Source organism: Drosophila novamexicana, unplaced genomic scaffold (assembly GCF_003285875.2).
Source record: "Drosophila novamexicana strain 15010-1031.04,08,12 unplaced genomic scaffold, DnovRS2.1 tig00000108-arrow-pilon, whole genome shotgun sequence".
Taxonomy (NCBI): Eukaryota; Metazoa; Arthropoda; class Insecta; order Diptera; family Drosophilidae; genus Drosophila; species Drosophila novamexicana.
In genome coordinates, this window is record NW_020824772.1 from 6,040,678 (window position 1) to 6,053,720 (window position 13,043).

Consider the following 13,043-nt stretch of genomic DNA (forward strand, 5'->3'; position numbering starts at 1 on the left):
ATTAACTTTTGCGGCCGAAGTGTAACCTAAATCGTCTACAGCAATGACCAGAGTAGATGCCTACTTTTTATTTTGATGGTTTTTGTTCCTGGGAATACATATGTAGTACTCTCAAGATAAACTTTCAACTATTAAACAAATATTCAGAGCACTAAGTCAACATTATGATATATATATATATATATATATATATATATATATATGACATATGATGTATTATGCTACTGCTGAAGCTGCGACACAGCTAGCGCAGAATGGGTGCAATTTATATAGACATCATGTAGCCGCAACATTAACCCCAAGTGTAAGAAAGCGTGTGTTTTGGTGCCTGCACATTGTTTAATTTACAATTTGCGCATTAACTTTGTCACATAATTCTAATTAGCGCTTTTAATTTGTTTATGGGGCACTTTGCACCGTTACCTAAAATTATTGCTGGCTAAAATTGCGCTGGGAACAGCTTAAATATCACCACCGCGCTGGACGCTGCCAAGTGCCCCACATTACCGGGGCAATGGAGCCGCCATCGGAGGCGGCCACTATTTTTACGAGTCAGCTGCCAGGAAAGTCGCCCAGCCAGGGGTGCTGGCTGCCATGACAAAGTCATTAAATGCGACGCAAATTAGATTTATTGTGCGCCACTGCACCTGCCAGGTGCTGATGTTCCTACTGCTACTGCTTTGTGGGCTGTGGATGGGTTGGCTTGGATGTGGGTGCTCTGCTCCCATCCTTGTGCCTGCAGCTGTGCTGGCCGTTCTGCGGTCGTCCGTTTGACCGCCAGGGACATCGTTAAGGGTTTTTCGTCTCCGCCCTTGGCACTCTGCTGCCCCTTTGCTTAACAATAAATTTACATTAGACTGTTACATATTTGCACTGTTTGCTGCGCGCGTTTCAAAATCAGCCTGGCTCTGGCAGGCAACGGGCAGCAGGATATTAGGAAGGTGGGACAGCTTTTTAACGTGGCACAAATGTGCGCGCACACATGTAAGTGGCGGCAGCGCGGTACGCATTCACCGTTAACTAGCAAAATGATATGCAAATAAGGATAAATCCGTCACTCGTTGACGTTGTTGCCAGGACCAGCCACAAACCTCAATGTCACTCTCCTTAATAGCTGCATTTGTTTTCGCTTTACGTTCACTTTGCTCTGTAATCTTGTTTAAAGGCCAAATAATAAGGAAATTGAAAAATAAAATTTCAAGGAGAAAACTTGTAATCTTTGGGCATAGGTCTTGTAAATTCTTCAATTCTTTCTTAATACATTTTATGTTCTTGCTCCAATTTGATATCTATAATCGTTTGGAAAATCTGAATAAAATCTAAAGTCTTGAAAGGAATTAGTTAAAATTCTTTGGGCATTTTTCTATAAAATATACTTTTCATGAAATAAATAAAGTCTTAAGATAGCAGTATAAAAATGCCTGAAATTAAATGAAATGTTTGCTATTATTTTCAAAGAGATTTTTACTATTTGGATAAATCAATTTGTAAATATGGAATATTATCTCTGATTTGTTCTTGTTATGCATTTCCATTGAGTTCATTTGTAGAGAAATCTAATTTCATAACTAACGTCATTTCATTTAAGCAAATATCACGACCTGAACAAAAGCCATTGAATGCAACTGCTGTGCGGTGGCAGGCTCTATGTTAGAGCGTAGACTTTGGCATTTTTAGGGTTTGGTCGGGCTGGCAGCCCCCTAATGAAACAAGAAACAGCAGGCGGAGCAGCAGCAAACAAAACACATACACACCAACTCACATACATACATACAGCTCTCGTGTAGAACGTGCAAAGCGAGACAAATTGCTGAAAACGTCTGTTCCTGCTGCTACTTCGCTGAGTCGCCATTCCATTTCGGTGGGCAGGTGTCAGGAGCTGGTAGCTGGGAGCTGGCAGTTAGGCGCTGAGGCAGCAGGAGCGTTCAAGTTTTCGCATAAACAAAAGCAAATATTGCGCACTTGTGCAATTTATATTGCAAAACAATTGTCATTAGAAAATGCCGCACGAACAAAAACGGCGCAGACAAAAGGAGCCCAGGGCCCAGGCCGAAACTCACCAAGGACTCGGAGTCGGACTCAGGCACAACTGCAACTGTCACATGTGAACCAAGGAGCAACAGCAACAGCAACAGCAGCGGCAGCAGCATTTTATGGTACAGCTTAAGTGCTTCAAAAATTCCACGTAATGCACTCAAAGCAACGTCTGCCCAGTCTTTGGCCTTCCCCCCAGAGAGCTCCCCCTTTGCCATAACCCCCCGCCAAAAACAGACGGCAAATAAGAAAACGTGCGAGCTGCGGCGCAAATTAAAGTTGCTGGTTGGGCAGGAAGCCGGATTCTGTACTGGGTCCTGCGTTGACTCCTCAGCTGCTGACAGAGCAATGTGTTTCAAGCAAGTCGCTGCATTCTGTGTTGTGTCCCTCTTACCCCTCCAGTCGTTGTCCCTTTCCCCTCTTTTCATACGCTGTCATTCGTCGCCGGTCGTCGCCGCTTTTTCATCTTTGTACGCCGTGCGGCATTTTCTTTATATAGGTTTTTTGTGTGTGTGATTTTCACACACTCTCCCTAACATGCACACACACACACACACACACACACATATATATACACTTTTTGTTCATTAGTGGATAATGAACAATTGCAGCATTATGACAGCAGCAGCAGTAGCAGTCGTAGCAGCAGTTGGCCTGCTGCTGCAGTTGGCCAGTTTTTTGCTCACCTCTAGCTATCTAGTTGCAAGCATTTTTATTAAAATTCCTTGCGAGGACCATTAATTTTCCTGCTCCTGCAACTCGCTATTTGTTCTATTTTTTTCTTTGCTCTCGTTTGGGCTTGGAGATGTTTTGTTCGTTCGCCTGCCGGGCTGGTGTTTATTGCAGTTAATTCTTGGCAGTTTCGACGCTTCAACCATTTGCCTTGGGAACTGCCTCCTGTTTGATCTAGTTGGGCATTGCTTATACCCTGTAAGAAAAGGCTTATTGGTACTGAGCAATAATAGTCTTTACGGTCAGCTGAGTGTTGTCTCTCTTCAATTTCTGTCTGCCGATTGATACTATGATAGTTACACTACAGGAAACTGTATATTGACTTATTTCATACGCATTATTCAGCTTAAGGATAAGTTTATAACAAGGCCTTATGCGATTCATCATTACAGAAATACAATTGGATCGCCTCACTTAGCTATATATGAAATAAAAAACAACATTTTTCTAGACTGCCAAAATATAAAACTATATAAAATAAATAACTTTCACAATTAGCAAAACAACAAACTTTGATTTCCAATTTTTTCGATTCCTTTTCGACTAATTTTTTTAAGGATGCGAATATGTAATATCCAAATAGATGGATATCAATGAATTTTATATCTTTGCTATTCTCACCCATTTAGAGCGTAAACTTACAACAGTCTATATTGCGTTCATATTATGGATCACAAGAAATTATTTTAATATTAATAATATCACAAGGTCTATCAAAATGGTACAACGCTTGTGTAGAATTATTATTCAGTTTTCACAGGTCACAAGACTGGGAGCCATCCAACCCACATATTAAAGTCGCATGCAAATTGCCATCTATTTTGCGTATTGTATAATCAAAGTTTTGTTGGCACATTAAACAACCTCTGCCACTGGCAATTAATTTGGCTTAGTTGAGTTTAGTGCACTTCCGTTGCACACGGCGGCCATTTTGTTGCTGCGCCGGATGAACAACAGGCAGACAGACATACAGACAGACAGACAAAATGGACAGACACGAGTCTGCAAATTCATGAGTGCTCAAAAGCAGCTTTAGTTTTTATTACCATTAAAAGCGGATGCGTCGTTACGACGCCCCAAAAACAAAATATCGCACATAACTCAAATACATAAACACAAACGCAAAAGCTCTATATACATAGGTATGCATGTGAGTGTGTGTGGGTATTAGTGTATTTGTTAGAAGGACTCTTGCTGTGCCGCATTGTGTGGCACGTTGCTAGCTGCATTTTGACAATGGTCTTTGCTGGCAACACCTGAAATGAAATCCAACCCTGACCCCATTGACAATGACAACGACAACGCCAACAACTGTTTTGAAAGGCAAAACTGAAATCAACTAACAACATTAACAGCGCCCCGAAATTTTAGCGACAGAGAAGCTTACAGGGTCGGCTCAACCCAGAGATTGGGGATGAGGCTCGACAAAGCCAGACAATAAGCGCGCTTTGGCGTTGCTGATAGCTGAAGGCTGGTTGCTAGTTTCACTGGTCTCACTGGTGTCACTGGTGGCTCTGGTGGCTCTGGTGGTTATTGCATATGCACACACGCAATGCATGCGACAGGGTAAAATAGACAAAGCGTAGCCGCATGCATCGCGGGGGGCGGGGAACGAACGTATTAAGGTACTCCCGTGGCGTTGTCCTAGTCATTTGCCATGAAAGTGGGTGGTGGATAGTCCGGAGTGTGGAATAGGGTATCAAACGGTGGGGCTACTGAAGATTGGGCCTTTGGCGCTTTAACAGCGTCACATATGCTCCTAACGATAATAGTTTTCTGCGTAATTTGTTCGCAATTTTAGTGAAGAGTCGCGCGGATATCGCGCTGACAAAACTTAGCCACACGCATTTGGTGTGGCATCCTGGCAGCACTGTGTATAATTTAGTACTCCCGACCAGGCGTGGATCGGGATAAGCTTGGAGCTGGGGCGCTCTTTTGCACGCTGACACTTTTCGCTCCGACTCGTTAAAATTCATTTTAATTTGTAGTTGTAGTTGTTTGCCTGGGCAGTGCCGCTGGCCATAAAGACGGGCCAGCAGTGAGACAGACAGCGCGAATGTTGAATGCTGAACAGATACAGAGACAGAGACAGAGACGGAGACAGCGACACAGACAGAGACAGAGCGTGGGCGAGCAAACAGGATGGCGCACGTGTCTCTGAAGCCGCATCCTGCGTAGCTTTATAAACAATTTTGAATTTTGCGGTTACGCGAAAATTAATGGACGCCTCGCTTTTGTGCGGTTTTTGGTTGCGTTGTCAGACGACCGAGCACATGGCGCATGGCTGCGGGGCAAGCAACGCGTGCCACATCGTTTGCTTTTAGCGCTGGCGACGATGGCGGCTAAATTTTAACATTTTGTCATTAGTGTTTGCATTCTAAAAACGAGATTGTTGTTTGTCGTTGCGGTTGCGGCAAGAAATTGCAGCGTAATGGCAGAATGAGCAAGCAGCGTCTGCCTGTAACATCATGCGCATATCAAGGAGCTGGCTTATTTATGACTAACGCCGGAATCCAGCAATCAATTAAACCAATAACAGCCAGGCTAAGCCAAGCAAAGGCCAACAAAAGCCCGTCAAGTGCTGGCCAAAATACAACCCATATCCAAAGAACCCACACACACATACACACGTACAAGTATGGCAAAAAGTTTGCTGCAAGTTGCCAATGATTGTCAGGCAGTCGCATGTGTGTTATGAATAAGCCAAGAAACTTTTGCCTTGGTCTTGCCACTGCCCGCCGCCACTTCCACTGTTATCATCACAGTGCAACGCTTCCAGCCAGCTAAGGAGCCTCTCGCAGTTGCCGGAGCCAGCGAGTGAGCGCGGTTAATAAAACAGACAAACACTCAAACTTTTGCTATAAAAATATCTGGCTGGATAAGCTTGAGCGGGTTTGAGGGCTTTTTTTTTAAGTTGGCAGCGTTGTTTGCTTGCTAAACAAGTGCTATTAAAAGAGCATAAAGGTGAAAGGTGGGCGTAGCTGAAAACACTCGTATCACGGTCGTAAAGGGTCTTCCTCATTTGCCGTTGTACTACGTAGCTGCTCTGTAATAAGCCCGACCAAATTTAAATGCAATACACAGCGCCTGCAGTCCCTGAATGACTTCGATACCCTCTATTCAAATTCGAAATGGATGTTATTGTGATTGGGCTATCTATACATGGCTCTGAATTTTGTGTGCAGAAAATAATATTAGTAGCTTTTATTTATTATTAACTGGAAAATAAATTTTATTTTGTAGTTTGTCAGAGAAAAATATTTCTCTCGACAAAGAGGTATTCCAAAGTTCAGCATGCTTTGAATTGTTTGCGCTATTTTTTTTGTTATTTTATTTTATTTAATATACTTATAAAGAAACTTAGGTGCACTTTTGTAGTTGGCCTCTTGGCAAGCTTTTTAATACGCCACAAAAAAAGCAAAGGTAAAAACAAAACAGTTAAATTTTATAAGCTTAGTTTCATGAGGCTTTGTATTTTGGAATGCTGAATAATAAAAAAATATTAGCTACTGAAAAATGCTCTGATGCCAGCGTAAAGCTGAAACTTCCTCAATAAACAACTCTGGCTATCAACTAAATAAATAATGAGAGTCTTCTGGTGAAAATCATAAAAATGCGAGAAAGGGATGGAGGTAAATTAATATTAAAAACAAAAAAATAAATTTTAAAAATTTGTAATCGAAAAAAATGAGGGGTGTTCTACATACTTTTTCAACTCTCCTTTAAAAATTCAATTGTTTTGCTACTATCCTTCAGTAAAAATAAAAAAGCTGCCTTTTTCTACAAACTGGATACTTCATGAATTTGACATATAAATCAATTATGTTCGGCTTAAAGCGGTTGAGTTCTTTGTTAGAATCATGGGACCCGATTACAAAACTAAGATTAACTTTTGTTTTATATTTTGGAACTTTATGCACTACATGCGTTTCAATCTAGTAGGATGGGCAATGGGGCGTATGAGTAGCATATGCATTTAATGTTGATGGATTATATACGCGTTGTGCTTGCAGCTGTCTATTTGCTTAATTTTAGTTTTAAACTTTACTTTTTGTTTGTTAGCATTCGCAATGGTATAATATCTCCATGACAAAAGCGACAGCGGCGACCCCAAAGTGCAAAATGCAGTAAAATATTGAAATTGTACAGTTTTCCGTTGAGCAATGATGCGTAATGGCAGTCAAGTTTTTGTTGCTGACAGCGAATGACGCTGCAAGCGAGTTGAAAGGTGCACTCAAACACACACATGCACACACCACACATACACAGATGCATGGATACATGTATGTGCAGTGAGATTTTGATTCTACGTGACCAGAATGCGGCAGTTGCGTTTGGCGTTCTTCTGGCCAATGCATCTGCTCGCCGGCGAAGCGAGTCAAGTGGAAACGCGACATGTGCATATAGAAATGCAGACAGACATACACAGTTGTAACTATGAAATGTATTTGTATATATAAATATATACCATATCATATCTGATGGTCTTTAAGGGGCTTAGTCCGTGGTAAGCAGCCTTGCTTGTTCGGTATACAACTTGTGTTCTTTTCATAATAAAGATTGTGACATAACTGATTGAAATTAAATACATTTTCATGGGGTTCACTCTTACTATTTCCTCCCTCACTGCCATTAATCCTCGAGTGTCATTGCATAAGTGTTGCATACTTTTCAGCGCTTTCATACGCTTCAATCAACGAACAATAAAGACTTTAATAATCACTCACCTCTGCTTTTTGGCTGCCCTCTGCAATTGGTATCCCATTAATGTTAACATAAAAACTGCAATCAATTTATATTTTTATTTTTGATTAACATTTTCCATTTTATTTGATTATTTCTCTCCTGCTTTTCCGCATTTCGCTATGCATATATTAACTTGTTTGCCTGCACACCTTGCGTGGATTGGTGTGTATGAGTGTGTGTATGTGTGTGTGTGTTTTTGTTTGTAAATATGGATCTATCCTGTGGGTGTTACGTTCGATTTGATTGGATTGAAAGGCTCCCAACATAATTATGACATTCTGCTTTCACGCTGTTCATAATTGTTTGTGTTTTACTCTTTTTCTATTATAACTGCTGCTAATTTCAATGCAATTACGTGTGCGTGTGCGTGTGCGTGTGCTTGTGTTTGTGTGTGTTCATGCGGCTGTTGTCATTTTCAACATATTTCTGTTGTTTTATGCAGCTTTGTTTAATCTCTGGCATGTTTTTTTTTACATTTAAATTTATATATTTATTTATTTCTGTTTGGATGAGTGTTCATGTGTTTAATTTGCTTTTATCAAGCACACATACATACATTTATAGACGTTCTTTAATTATATGCATTTTTGTTTTTTTTTTTTTTCATAATATACACATATATATTTATATGTACATACACACAACATTGAATCATTTTTTTATATGTATATGCATTTTGCTTAAACCGTAACTATGTATACATAATTAATTTTATTTATGCTTAACACATAGGCATATCTCATATTATAGGTAATAGTTTTATAAAGATTCTTGCTTCACTCCTGGCCATCTTTTTTCATTTTTTTTGCTTAGAATTTTGCTTATTTTCCAACATTTTTCAACATACATATGTTTAGCTGCTAATCAATTTGTTTGTTTGTTTTTTTCCTCCCGTGTTGCCTCATATTTCCTTTTATCGGTATCATAGTTTTGTTTTATAGTGTATTTAATGTGTTTTCTTTTAAATGATGCATAGCTTGTTGCTTTGCTTAGCAGACAGTTTTGTTGTTTGCTCAAATAACATTTAGTATATATGTATTTATGTATATAAGTATATATAGATTTGTATATATATGTAAAGTTATGCATACACTGCTGCACAGTTTTGCCATTGGCTCTCAAAAAACACGTTTTGCCAAGTTTAAAAAATAAATCAGTTTACTTTGTCAATAGCATCGTTTACTCTCATCGCATTGAATCACAACTTAGAGAAATTAGACGCACTTCCTGTAGGGCTCTCCACATCCTCCAATATAGTGGGCTAATTTGAGTTTTTGTTTCGTTTTGCGTTTTTTTGTAAAAAATAGTTTACAATTTTGATGTTTTTCATTTTCATTTTCGTTTTTGTTTTTAATTTTTGCCTTTTCAGTTTGTTATTTTTGTAAATACCATAAATAATTGTGTTTCGTTAACATTTAGCATATAGTTTTTATAGTTACAATTACAATCTTAACTAAACATTGACTAAACTTTGTAATTTGCTTTTACTGCATGTTCCAGCCGACGTCAGGGACACTGCATAAATTTGTATGTATTCTTTTTCTGTTTTGGATTTGTTCACTTTTTTATTCTCATTCGCTTTCTCTAAATATTTCACTATTTTGCCTCATTCAGCTTCTCTTTACTTAAAGATTTTAATTTTTTGTTCACATTTACATTACACAGATACATCAATAGGTTTCTATAATTATGCCCTCATATCAAGTGCTGCTTACTTAAGTAGTTGTAGCTAGTCATGTACATCTACATGCATTTTATATCAATAAATTGTTTTTTTTTTTTTTTTAGGTTTTCTTTTGGTTTGTGTTGCTTTATCACTATGTTTTTTTTACCTTTGTATGTGCACATTTTCTACTATTTTGAGTTGTGTTTACATTTAACTATTTTGAAGGTAATTATGTTTTTTTTTTGTAAATATTTATATTAGTTTTTTCTCAACTTTATTTATTTGATTTTCTTCATAATTTTGGTTCCATTGCTCGATATTTAAACTCAATACAGCTTTGGGATAAACCTATCGAAGCAAATGTGGCTCAAACTAAGTTTCCGATACATTTTAAGTACATGTTAAATTAGGCACATCTATTAAATGAGCTCTCGTTAAAACTAATTACTCATGACATGCTTCTAGGGGCAAAAGGTGGTGTCTGCTTAGCTCAGTGATAACAGTTCGATATCCATATATTAAAAATAATTTGAAATTATGAAAACAATTCAAATGAATCAGTTTGAAATTTCAGTCAATAAAATGTTGCGATAGCTTTGCTTTAATAATCTTTTACCCCGAATACAAATTTCTAAATTTGCTTCTACGGACACCAATGCCTCAAAAACTCTGCGAGTGGAATCGAAAGGGTTATGAGAGATTCGTGCACTGCAACATACAAAAAAAACTTTGACCTTTAGCACCGGCTCTATTCTAACTTTGGTAGGTATACCTACTGCTATATGTGTACCATATGTGTAGTTGCTGAATTGGCCCCCGACTAAAGGAGGTTTTTTATTGCTTCAAATCGGCGCTCTCTGACTGCGAGAATATAGACACAAATAACACACATACGTATATTTTCATTTATTTAAATCATTTTGTTTTGTGAATTCAATTAGAAGTTGTACATATTATGGTTATTAGCTATTGCATATTTGGCCTTACTGCTGTTGCTGTTGGTGTTGCTATCGCTGTTGCTTATGCTCTTTATACTTAAACTACGTTTGCCTTCAACAAATTGGATATTGAGTTAATGGGCGTTTATTTTATATATATATTCTATATATAGATATTTTATGTGGTTTGCTTGAATTCATATCTGATGTGATAATCTTCGATCTGCTTGTTCCTCTCAAATGTATCCTGCTTCTCGTTACTCGCTACTCGCTACTTTCTTCTCGCTACTCATTAAGCTACATTTCTCTAATATCAACCGAGGGTGTGAAATAAAATTTGTCACTTTTGCATTTCAATCTTTGTACAATTCGGGGATGCCGTAAACTTCATTTACTTGGGTTACTGGTGGTTGTTGTTGTTGTTGTGGTTGTTGTTGCTGGGCTTGTAGTTGCAGGTGCTGCTCGTTGTTGGGCAACTGCTGGTGCATCCAGTGTGGCTGCGCATAATACAACTGTGGGGCAAAGTGCGTTGCTTGTTGTTGTTGTTGCTGTTGTTGCAGCTGCTGTTGCTGCTGCTGCTGCTGCTGTAATTGTTGTAATTCGTATATCTGCGGCTGCTGGTGGTGGAGTTGTTGAACGTGGTGGTGCTGCGGTTGGTGTTGTAGTTGGTAGCGCGGCTCCTTCACGTAATCGGCGCACGGTGGCTGCTCCTGCTGCTGCTGTTGCTGCTGCTGTGTGGGATACATGGCCACCGCTCATGGCAGCTACACCAGCAAACTAGGTGCCAGCCACTCATCCTCCGCCAGCTGCAATTGCTACAAGCTAAGTATCATACGTACACACTACAGTCTGCCCCGAGACTTACCTGTGGACTGACCTGGAACTGTTGCATGGGATAGGCCACAACGCCAGCTGCCTGAGGCAGGGCGCCGCCGACGCTCTGAGTAATCTGTGGCGCTGCGGCGGCCGCTGCACTGGTTAGCTGCGGCTGTGGCGGGACACTCTGCCAAGTGCCTGGCAGCTGTACGCCCATGCTATTGAGTGAAATAAGAATGGTGTAGCCAACGCTTGTTCGTATTTAATCAATGAGCGCTGCTTACCCCATGTAGCTGGCCTGCTGATAGCCTGCAAATTGACCGTAGGTGAAGCCTTGCATGCCCTGCAGAAACTGGCCGGGCTGCAAGGCACTGGCCGGTGCCGCTGTGGGATATGTGGGTGCCGGTGGATACCAGTAACCGGTCACTTGCTGCCCATAGGCGGCTGCTGCTGCGGCCGCGGCAGCTGCTGAGCCGAAGGGGAAACCCTGCGCCAGCGCTTGGCCCGCAATGGCGGACATGTGATTCGGATCGCCGCTTTCCTTGCCCCACGCGCACTTCACCGGCTGCTGGTTGATTTCCGTATTATTGACAGCTACGATGGCGTGTGTGGCTGCTTCTTTTGTCGAGAATCTAAAGGCGAAAATAAGCGTGTGTGTGTAGCAGAGTGTAAGGTTAGAGCAAACTAATTTGCTGGGGGAGTTGGCTGCAGATTGACCTGCTTAAATTTCCATTTAACCTGCAGCAGCAGCAGCAGCAGCAAAAACAACAACAACAACAACTCGACAACAAGTTGTGTTAGCCAGAACAAAGCGTAAAAGTGGTACAAGCGTCTGTGGAATTGTTTTTGTGCTTGTTGTACTTGTAGTAGCTGCTAGTTGAGAGTTTTTCTTGCTGTCGTTGTTGTTGTTGTTGTTGTTGATATTGTTGTTGATGTTGTTGTTGTTGTGGCAGGGTTTGGGTATAACTGCAGCAACTACGAGGGCAGCGGCTACGGCAGAGACCACTTGGAGTCCCCAAGCTCATTATGTTACAAAACGCCAAACAATGCCAATGCGGCTCTTTCGCCTCCCTGTGCCCCTTGTCATGCCCTCTTACACTCGCTCTCAGTGCTCTCGCGCTGCTTCTGCTCTGTGCATACCACAGAAATGAGTTTTGGATAGCGCACAAAAGGCGCACACGGACCTGGCCAGCAACTGCAATGCGTTGCCCCCTTTGTTGCTGGTTGGCTGTTGGGGTAATGGCGCGCTGTTAAGCCTCAGCACTCGCCAGGAGGGCCAACGGCAGCCATTAAAACCCTATCACCATTCGTGGCGGCAGCTGCGATCTGCTTTCTGCTCAGCCCACAGCTCAGCTGTATTTCCCCAGCTTACGTTTCTCTCATGCTATTGGCATCGCTTTTGCCTACTTTGGTCGGGGATTTGGTATTTGGTTTTTTTTTTTCGTATTTTTCTTTTTTTTTTTTGCAATGGGCAGCGACGTTGCTGCTGTTATTGCGTTTCATTGTTTTGTTGCCTCAAAATTTGCCTGTTTTTGTTGTTGTTGTAGTTGTCGTTGGTGCAAAAGTGTAGTTGATTTATTAACGGTGCGGCGGACCCGTCGCTGAACGGAGGCACATTGAAATGGCGTACACTCAATTGCAGCGACAACAACATAGAAGCGGTTTTGAGCGCGGAGCTGGGCCGCAGGCCACAATGCATACCAGTCCCCGTCAACGAAATCAAAATGGCGGGAAACAATGGGCTAATGTGGTATCCAGAACCCGCTTTTTGCTTGCGATACTTTTGCTTGCCTGGTTTTGCGTCACTTTTATTGTGGTTCCTGTGACCGAGCAGCCCTTTTAGTTGATATGTTTTTGAAGCGACAGACAGCTGAATTTGCGTTACGTATACGCACTGGGTGTTTACTACTTACCGCACAAATGCGTAACCCTTATCCTTGAAGACGCGTATCTCCTGTATTGTACCATATGGCGAAAATGTCTTCTGCAATATCTCCTCGTTGAGAAAGCCAGAGAGGGCGCCATTGATGCCGCCACAGTATACGGTGCAGTTAGTAGGGCTGCTTTGGTTATAAACCTCATCAAAGGTCAAAGGTTTGATATTCACTGAA

The 13,043-nt window shown here is 41.0% G+C and overlaps 1 protein-coding gene across 1 annotated transcript in view; it reads right to left on the reverse strand.

Annotated features, from left to right (window-relative positions):
* Window positions 1-10,844: 10,844 nt before the first annotated feature.
* The window catches only part of LOC115771991 (nucleolysin TIA-1), an 85,975-nt gene continuing 83,776 nt past the window's right edge, over window positions 10,845-13,043 (reverse strand). The window contains exons 5-8 of the mRNA XM_030717913.1: window positions 12,846-13,038; window positions 11,217-11,564; window positions 10,982-11,150; window positions 10,845-10,922 (exon numbers count right to left, since the gene is read on the reverse strand). Coding sequence (XP_030573773.1) covers window positions 10,881-10,922; window positions 10,982-11,150; window positions 11,217-11,564; window positions 12,846-13,038 — 752 coding nt within the window. The 3' untranslated portion in view covers window positions 10,845-10,880. The remainder of the gene's footprint in view (window positions 10,923-10,981; window positions 11,151-11,216; window positions 11,565-12,845; window positions 13,039-13,043) is intronic.